The 9,706-nt window shown below is 43.4% G+C and overlaps 1 protein-coding gene across 1 annotated transcript in view; it reads right to left on the minus strand.

Moving 5' to 3' along the window:
- Positions 1 to 1,395: 1,395 nt before the first annotated feature.
- LOC118814116 (voltage-dependent R-type calcium channel subunit alpha-1E) overlaps positions 1,396 to 9,706 on the minus strand; it is a 162,726-nt gene continuing 154,415 nt past the window's right edge. Inside the window, exons 44-47 of the mRNA XM_036579777.1 lie at positions 7,489 to 7,587; positions 6,923 to 7,064; positions 2,944 to 3,116; positions 1,396 to 2,272 (exon numbers count right to left, since the gene is read on the minus strand). Coding sequence (XP_036435670.1) covers positions 1,766 to 2,272; positions 2,944 to 3,116; positions 6,923 to 7,064; positions 7,489 to 7,587 — 921 coding nt within the window. The 3' untranslated portion in view covers positions 1,396 to 1,765. The remainder of the gene's footprint in view (positions 2,273 to 2,943; positions 3,117 to 6,922; positions 7,065 to 7,488; positions 7,588 to 9,706) is intronic.

Below are 9,706 nucleotides of genomic sequence, written 5' to 3' on the forward strand. Positions count from 1 at the left end.
AGACTGTAGTCCATCTGTTTCTCTGATACTTTGTTAGCCCCCTTTTACCCTGTTCTTCAGTGGTCAGGACCCCCATGGACCCTCACAGAGCAGGTACTATTTGGGTGGTGGATCATCCTCAGCACTGCAGTAACACTGACGTGGTGGTGGTGTGTTAGTGTGTGTTGCGATGGTCTGAGTGGATCAGACTCAGCAGTGCTGCTGGAGTTTTTGAACACCTCAGTGTCACTGCTGGACTGAGAATAGTCCACCAACCAAACATATCCAGTCAACAGCGTCCTGTGGGCAGCGTCCTGTGACCACTAGAGGATGATTAGCTCATACTGTACAACAAGAGATGAGCTATCCTCTCTGACTTTACATCTACAGGGTGGACCAACAACGCAGGTGTGTCTAATAGAGTGGACAGTGAGTGGACACAGTGTTTAAAAACTCCAGCAGCACTGCTGTGTCTGATCCACTCAGACCAGCGCAACACACACTAACACACCACCACCACGTCATAGTTACTGCAGTGCTGAGAATGATCCACCACCCAAATAGTACCTGCTCTGTGAGGGTCCATGGGGGTCCTGACCACTGAAGAACAGGGTAAAAGGGGGCTAACAAAGTATCAGAGAAACAGATGGACTACAGTCTGTAACTGTAGAACTACAAAGTGCACCTATATAGTAAGTGGAGCTGATAAAATGGACAATGAGCGTAGAAACAAGGAGGTGGTCAGAATGTTATGCCTGATCGGTGTATGTTCTCTGAGGGTGCCTGAGCAGAAAATCAATGAAAATTCTCAAATGGATCAAATCACATGGCTAAAAAATGAAATATAAATATGAATTAAGCGAATAAAGACTACTGAATTTAGCAACAGACAATCCAAAGTTGAATAAAAGTAAGAAAATAATTTCGCCATTGCAAAAACTGAAATAAATTGAAAAAATGGATGGTAAATTTTAAAGCTACCTGTCGCCCTGATGCTGAGTCGCTTGCAACATGTTGTTATTTCCATTGGAAATGACTGGTTGCCTGTTTCTCAGTCGTCTGCTGATGTGAACGCATGGTAAGCACTGGCTCTACTGTCAGGAGGTTGTGGGTTGCTGGGAGTCCTCTCTCCCCCCATCACTCAGTGCTATGCTAGTCAATGTGGGTGTCTGTTAGTGTTCTCCTCCAAGTGTGTTGAGCTGTCTACTGATGCTGCATAAGATGTGACGGAGCTTCACTCGTCTTGGAGGAAGCACATGCTAGCCTTCACTCTCATTCCAGCTGTGACAGAGAGACACTTAGCTAGTTAATCACGTCATCATCAGTTAAGAGCAGGTCCCCCGAAAGCAACTCAGCACTAAGATGATTCCTACATGGTAGCACAAGCATCACATTGAACATTGGGTAAATTCTTTTTTCCTTAATGTATTAAATTTAGTAGCTGGACATGAACGGGTTAACTTAGAACACTGAACATTTTTATATAGTTGGCTAAGCTTGTTTAAGCACTTTTCAAGCTGTCAGCAGCCCACAGGAATACAGCACTGCTAACTGTGAGGAAAAGCTCTGAAACAAAGCTGGGAGCTCCACTATGTTCTCTGCTGTTTAGTTTCTGGCCGGGCAGTGCAGTGCAGAAACGTCTGGTTTGTCCTGTCATTCACAGATACAAACACGCCAAACACACTGAACGCATGGTCAGTCAGGCCGGGGGTCAGAGTTGAAGTCCAGTCTTGAGTCCAGACCCCAGCTCGTTCAGCTCAGTGTCTATTTTAGATTTTTTCCGTCTCTAGCAGCGGTCGTCCTCGTCGGTGTCGCTCAGCAGCTCGCACCCCGACGTGCCCCCCGTCGCCTGCGCCAGACGCTTGCGGAAATGCCCATTGGGCACCTGCCAGGTGTGCCGCAGCTGGGGGGCAGAGCTTATGGCGTTGCTGCGGCCCAGGCTGGTTGCTATGGCAACCTCAAAGGTGAGCGTCTCCTCGGGGCAGCTGGAGTCCGGGCTGTTGAAGTCCTCGTGCAGCGGCAGGTACGGCTCTGAGATGTAGCGCTGCGGGGAGGCGTGGCTTATAGCCCCTGGCCCCGCCCCACGGGACAGAGGCTCCTCTGCCCACCGAGGCTCCTCCCCTTCTCCTGAGGGCTGGGTCCGTGATTGTCCGTCCTCTGCAGACGGATGGGCGCGGCACACTAACGGCGAATAGGAGATGTGTGGGCGGGGCCGAGAAGGCGTTTGAGGGAGCTGACGCCGCCCCCTAGGGGTCCCAGTGTCTGAGTGCAGTGGGCTGGCTGAGGATTCACCCTAAAAAACAGAAAAAGAGACACAATCAGAGAATAAAATCTACTAGAAATGAGTAGCAGCAGTGTAAAATAAATGGCACTCGCTGATCAGTGAACTGTGTATGATGATATGTTTGAAAGAGAACAAATTATATAGTTAAGATGTAAATAAAGTCCTTCAGCATGGTTTGATGCAAAATTTTGTTCTAGAAAATTGTTCTAGAGAAACTTATTGAAGCAGAATTGTTTACAAACAGACATCTGAAGAGTTTAACGCCTCTAAAAGCTCCCTGACAGAAAGTTATGACAATGTTTGAGACATTGCTTTGCTATAAATTTACCTTAAGGTTTTGGGCTAAAACATATTTGTAAAAATCCATTCATGGCTGAGAGTTACATGCAAAGCATTGTGAGGCAAAATAGTCCCCAAAGAAATCTTATTATTTCAGATTTTCCACTATTTTCCATCATCAACATTCCATATAAGCTCAGAAGACTCGTGTAGGTTCACTGGTGGTTCTGGATAGTAAATAAAATGTCTATATTTGTGTTGTAGTCATGGCGACCCCTGGTTCCTATCACCACCACTGTAAAGACATCTGAACCATTTCACACCAAACCACTCTGAATCTCTCTGTTTACATCTCAACCAGCGATTTTCAGTCAGCGTTTATGTGTTGGGTGAGTGTTTACCTGTATGTGTGGTGTGTGTGTTCTCCCCTGGCTGGGTGAGCGTGTGTGTGTGTCTCGTGTTTGGCTCCTGTCCTCTGAGTTACAGCGAGACGGATCTGGAGAGAGCAGCCGCTTCCTCTCCTTCGATCGCCCCCTCTCTCTCCCTGCTGCCTCCTTCAGGTTAGACCTGACACCTACACACACACACAAACACATCCACACATATTAGTACATTATTCATGTTCAATTAACCCTGTCGAACCAAGCATCTCGTCTGCGGTCCAGTCTGAGAATCTACCCCTTAAACATGTTTAAATCTGCCCCCAGATCACCGTCAGCTGCAGCCGATTAGAGAATTTACAGCATAAAGACCGGCTCTCTCCAGCATGAGCCAAGACACAGAGCCAAGACCCATTAGAAGGACTCTTTAGATGACCCGACTTACACTGTTAGAAATAAAGGTTCTGTTCAGGTACATTTTCGTTCATCAAGGTACAAACAGTGTAAATGTTCCCTCAAAGCTCCAACAGTGGTTTTAAGGTCTGATTGTGACCCTTAAATAAGTTTTTCCAGGTGAAAAGTTCGTATTTGTACCTTTTCATAACCGAATGTTTTAAACAGAACAGTAAAATAAAAGCCTGGAGACGAGACGGGGTGTGTGGAGTCAGTACAGCTTAGAACATATCATTTCAGTGGATTATGGTTCAGTTATGTTCCCTGACTAAAGGTACTGAGATGGAGCCTTGAGGGTCCCACCCTAGTGACAAGAGGGGTCCTGCCCCAGTGACAGTTTAGTACCTAGTTTAGTATTTCTGAGAGTGTATGATAAAATGACGCACAGTGTTTTTAATGTACTGTTTCCCTTGAGTGCACGACAGCTTGACTTAACAGTGCTAAAGTGGCTGCTGGGCAGGTCTGGGCAGAGACTGCGTTATCCATTATTATGGATTGTTATTATTTTTATTCATTCATTCTTATAGTGTTTTATTTTCTCCCTTTTTCTTCCTCTGTGAACTTATGTGCAGCCATTTAGGAGTGGAGGATAAATACTATAAAGACTCACTCTCTCCAGCAGGGGGACTGAGCCACGAGAGAGAGCTAGAACACTTTAGAGAAGCCTTAGTTGAGTATTTTTAATGTCAGGTATTCACGTCTACTGATGTTTGCATGTTTGTTCCTGAGCTCTGGTTGGGTTTCCTAGTCTGTCTCCTCTCCAGGTCAATCGGTCTAGAATGTGGGTACACACACCAGTTTGATTGCACACCATAAAGTATGAGACAAAATATGATTGTAATCATGGGCTGGAGGTTAAGGAACCAGCCCTGTGACCAGAAGGTTGCTGGTTCGATCCCCTAAGCCTACAGTACGTGACTGAAGTGCGCTTGAGCAAGACACCTAACCCCCAACTGCTCCCCAGGCGCTGCGGATAGGGCTGCCCACCTAGTGTAAGTCGGGCAAGTGTGCTCACTGCCCCCTAATGTGTGTGCATTCACTAGTGTGTATGTGGTGTTTCACTGCACAGATGGGTTAAATGTGGAGGTGAAATTTCCCAGTTGTGGGACTAATAAGGGTCACTTAATCTTAATCTATAATCATCACCTAAGATCACAGCTGGGATCAGAGCGCAGGGTCAGCCATGAACCCACATCCCTGTGATTAGTCACCACTTAACCGCTGACTAGTGTGAGTACAATTAGGAATGAGAACTGGGGTACTAGAGATGGAGAAACCCCAACACTTGCTTTCTTTTCATCCAGCTTACCAGAAGGGTTCTTTTAGAAGCTGGTCTGGGCTCAGCCTCTCTCGCAATCAGGACTTTTCAAATTGCCAGTCTGCTTTCCAGAAAGCATTTTTCAGCCTTGGCTTTACATTCTATTTCCTACCTCTGACAGAAACTTCAAACCACTACCAGCTGCTCTATCCTCTGCCTTTACCTCCTCTCAGTCTCCATGATGGATTGGCAGGAGTAGCAGCAGAGGTTTGCTCAGCGTTTCACTCCGCTCACACTTTTCCAATATCTCATTGTTTGAATACCGTCTGTTACTTTAACCTTCATCTCTAAACTTAATACTGTTCATACTAATCCTAACTACACATCTGTATACCTGCACACTGGTATACCTGCATATTGGCCCACCTGCACAACTGTACACTGCACGAGCGCCTGCACACCTGCATACCTACAAACATGCAAAATTGCATACTTGCACATCTGCACATCTCCATGTCTGCACACCTGTTTACCAGCACATCTGCACACTAGAGGTGGGAACAAGTCATAAGTAAGTCTCAAGTCTTGACACTCGAGTCCCGAGTCAAGACAGTCGAGTCAGTAATAGGAAAATCTCAAGTCGAGTCCTGAGCCAATACAGGCAAGTTTTAAGTCGAGTCCCAAGTCCTAATCTTCGAGTCCTGAAAAAGGTCAGCCTGCAGTCTTCAGCTGATTTAAGGCCATTCAACGCCATTCAATTCAACGCCGAACATAAAATGAACAGTAATATAGCCTTTTAATGACAGCATGTTAGTAATGTGTAGCTGTGTATTAATTTTTTATTTATTTATTTTTTACCCTACCAACAAAATCCAAGGTACACAGATAAGTGACCGGCTGCTTCACCCCAAGTGTGTGAAGGAGCTCTATGGCAGGTCCTTCCTGCTGCTGTTAGACTGCACAACCAGCACTGCTCCCAGTAGGACCTCCTCCACCCCCCATTAGACCTCACACACCTACAGAACATACACTGTGAACTTATCACCTTTTCCTGTGGGCAATATAATCAACACTCTACATATCTCTACAGTGTAAATATTCTTTAGCTTTCTGTTTATAATGTTTATATTGTTCACTCCTCACCATCCCATCTGTAACATAAACCAGTACCTCATGTGCAAAACTCCATGTGAATTTCTGGCAAAATATCCTTACAGTGTAAATATTTTAGCTTTTTATTTATTTATAATCCTTTATATTGTTAATTTGTGAAGGATTATTTTTGTGAAGGATAGAGTTTATATTTTTATCTTATTTTTTACTTTTAGTATTATGTATATTGTCTTTATAGTAACAAGTAACAAACTGTAAAAAAAAGACTAATAAAAGATTATCTTATCTTATCTCATCTTATCTTATCTTATAACCACGACAGACATAATGGTGTACACAAAGAGCAGCATCTGCACATAAAAAGAATTTTCAGTACTAAAAAAAAAAACTTCATATTTGAAGATAATTTAGGAGAGTTTTGGGAACATTGAGCAGATGTGATTAAAATAAAAGCTACAGCTCTAAAACGAGCTTAGAAAACTAAAAACAACAGCTAGTTTGAACTGAATTTAGATGACAGCAGAAACCAAAACGACCGAACAGAACCAAGTTTAAAGAAAAGACAGCAAAATGATGCTTTTGATGCTTCGCCTGTTTCTAGATTATGGAGGCGAACTTGAACTCACTCGTTTTCTGAAATAAAATAAACCTCCATAAGCTCAGTAAGATCCGCCCAATGACAGCTGGGATAGGCTCCAGCATTTAGATGATGTATGTATGTATGTAAGCTCAGTAAGAGAATCTGTCGACATTGCTGTATATCAGATTTACGGCAGGAAACGAATCCATTCACATGGAAAGTAAGCGGCCGAGTCTTTGGTGTTCAAGTCGAAGTCGAGTCGCAAGTCTTTTTATATTTTGTCAAGTCGAGTCTCAAATTCGTGACTCGAGTCGGACTCGAGTCCAAGTCATATGACTCGAGTCCACACCTCTGCTGCACACCTGCACATCTGCAGATGCATTAACTCAAGAGAAGACATACAAGACTTGGCAAACACTGCACAGGACTTTTACTCATGTATGTCAATTAAACTTTATAAGTCAAGTCTATTTTGTATATTTTATTCTTTTGTGAAGATTTCGGTCTAAAAAAGCTGCATAAGAATAAAGATGTACTTACTTACTTTGTTACAGGACAGACATAAACCTTTATAAAGCAGGGCTATGATGGCTGACCTCTGAAGCTTCTTTGTCTGGGTCTCTCCAGCCGGTCAGGACTGACCCTCTCCAGGGAAAACTCTTCCTGCCAAACGCCGTTCACACACTGATCACCAATGGTGGAGAAAGAGCGCTTCATAAGCTTACTCTCTGAGCTTGCCTGCAAAACAGGTACACAAGAAACGGAGAGTAAATTTGCAGAGAAAACCAACAGACTGCATCTCCATTTAGTGAACAAACACACAGAGACGCACACAAACATAAACACACAGTTTGTCAGATGGCCTAGTAATCCCTGACACTGACCACAGCACTCCTCTCTCCCAGCTGCTGAATAACCCGACTCCGGTCACGATTTCCACTCACCAGGACTGTCCGTCTTGGAGACACCATTAAATCAAACTTCAGGACATTCAGCTTTTTATTTAGAGACTATTATGCTTCGATTTCTCCTCAGCTCAGACCACCAGCTTTCACTCCAAGTCCAACACAGGCCGGTCCAAACACAGGAACAGAATGAGAGAGAGAGAGAAGCCGACGGTAGGCTAGGCTAGACTAATATAGACCAATCCGGGCTGCAGTACCTGTGGCTCTACAGCCAGCCGAGGCATGGAGGAGGCTCGGATAGACACGGCTCTCTCTGGCACCTGCAGCATGCGGCTAAAGTCTCTGTGCTCTGGCACCTATTCAGTTAGAGAGAGAGAAGGCAGGGAGGGAGACAGTCTGAACCAGAAAGAAACATGGGCAATGACATTACAGTAAGAGTCCAGCAGGGGGCCACAGATATCATTCAGACTGCCCTGTAATTCCAACCACTTGTACACCTGGAACCTCGACTGCTGTTAGAAATGTTTAGGCTCACTCTCAGTCAGGATTAGAAGGAGGTAAAAGAAAGTTGGGGAAGGGAAAGCAGGTCTACCACAGCAGGGCTTAAAGCAAAAAGCACCACGAGCACAGAAGGCCAAAGCTTGCAACAATAAAGGTTAAGCAACTAAGAGCAAGTGCGAGATCACAAGAACATGCAAAAGTGTCCGACTAGGCCAACCAACCTACTCCACACGAAAAAGAAAGAAACCGTCCAGACAGAGAAGGGCTTTGTTTTGTTACAGTTCCAGACGTAGCTAATGTTATTTTAAAGCTGGCTTTATATGGTGGAACTTTCACGCAACCTTAGTTGCTGGAAAGTTTCATAAAATAATTTCCCTCAAGTTGCATAATGTACTGTAAAGCACCCTACAACTCCTTTGCAGCTCAGTTGCAACTGTCTCAATTTCGTGAAACAAGTTTAATGAAATGGCCAATCGAAGTGCTGATAACGCATCGCATGATCACGTCAAACCTTCCAAATGATTTCACCAGATCAGTGGACAAGAAACTTAAACAGAGATTTTAGTTAAAAGGAGATCATCCTGATTGACCTTATACAAGGTAGTTTTTTATTTTTTCAGTTACCTGAGCCATGACAACAAACATACATCAGTTTATCAATGCTAATATTTCTGTAGCCAGATGTTTTAACTCACCAGCTAATGTAAACAGCTGTTTAAACAGCTGCTTGTGCTACTGTTTTTGAGTGAAACACCACAAAGAACCATAAAACATTCATTTTCAAAGGCTTAATATACACAGAACAGGTCAAAACACACAAAAACATATATAGACAGATACATTTACATTCACATTTTACAGCATTTAGCAGACACTCTTATCCAGAGTGACTTACAAAAAGTGGTTTGTTGTCTACTTAGAGAAAGTATCTTTGCTAGTTACGAATAACAGATAGATAGATAGATAGATAGATAGATAGATAGACAGACAGACAGAAAGAAAAAAGAACAGCTGATAAAATGGACAAAGACAATAAGAATGCTACGAATATACAAACAAAGGTTTTATAGTGAGAATGATCAAACATCTGAAATTTTGGACTACCTAGTGATGCCTTTCGTTGCGTGCAACTTTGCTTCGGAATTGCTTTGCATAATTATCACGTTGCATGGAAATCATATTGCATGCAACTCACAATATGCAACTAGTTGCATGAAGGTTTCACCAATGAAAGCCAGCTTAGGAATGAGGACGTTTTCATCAATTCTCAAAATATTTGGTTCATCTGCAAACTAGTGACATCACAGAGACCTGACGATTATGACAGTTATGATGTTTATGGAATCATTTTGACTGCAATGAATGTGACATCATGTATCCAACAGTTCTGGACACATCCTCGAATCTTGGCAACTATGACAAAGATAACGTGAGACACCTTTCTGTGAGCTGAAGTGATACGAACGCCTGTATTTCTGAGGTCTGCAAGGCAACAGCGGAACTTGTTTTACCCAGCGTTTACACACTTCCGCTTCTCGTGAAAAGGGCCTATTTTTTATTACTTATCAGTAACAATCATTAATATTATCATATATTTTAAGGCACTTTAAACTGCTTTTTGTTATGGGACAGCAGGGAGGCGGACCCAAGTGCAGAGAGGAAAGCCTGTGAGAAAGGGTCTTAAATTAATTTATTGAGGTGACGGAGTGTGAACTGGTGATTGTGCATGTTCAGTTGGCTCAGAGCCAGGTTCGAACCACCGATGAACTGATTGTTCTTCCTGAAAACGGGAAAAACAGCTCAACAAATAGGAAATAAAACGGCGGGAAAAGGCAAATAAAGGGGACGCTGAAAGCAGTGCGCTCAAACAAAGGCTGAGATAGAAAAGTGAAATAAAAGATAATCAGAAAACAAAAAACACTTCCTCTGTAATTATGAGAGGAAGGGCAGCTTTATGTTTCGCCTGTTTGCTCT

This window comes from Colossoma macropomum, unplaced genomic scaffold (assembly GCF_904425465.1).
Source record: "Colossoma macropomum unplaced genomic scaffold, Colossoma_macropomum, whole genome shotgun sequence".
NCBI lineage: Eukaryota > Metazoa > Chordata > Actinopteri > Characiformes > Serrasalmidae > Colossoma > Colossoma macropomum.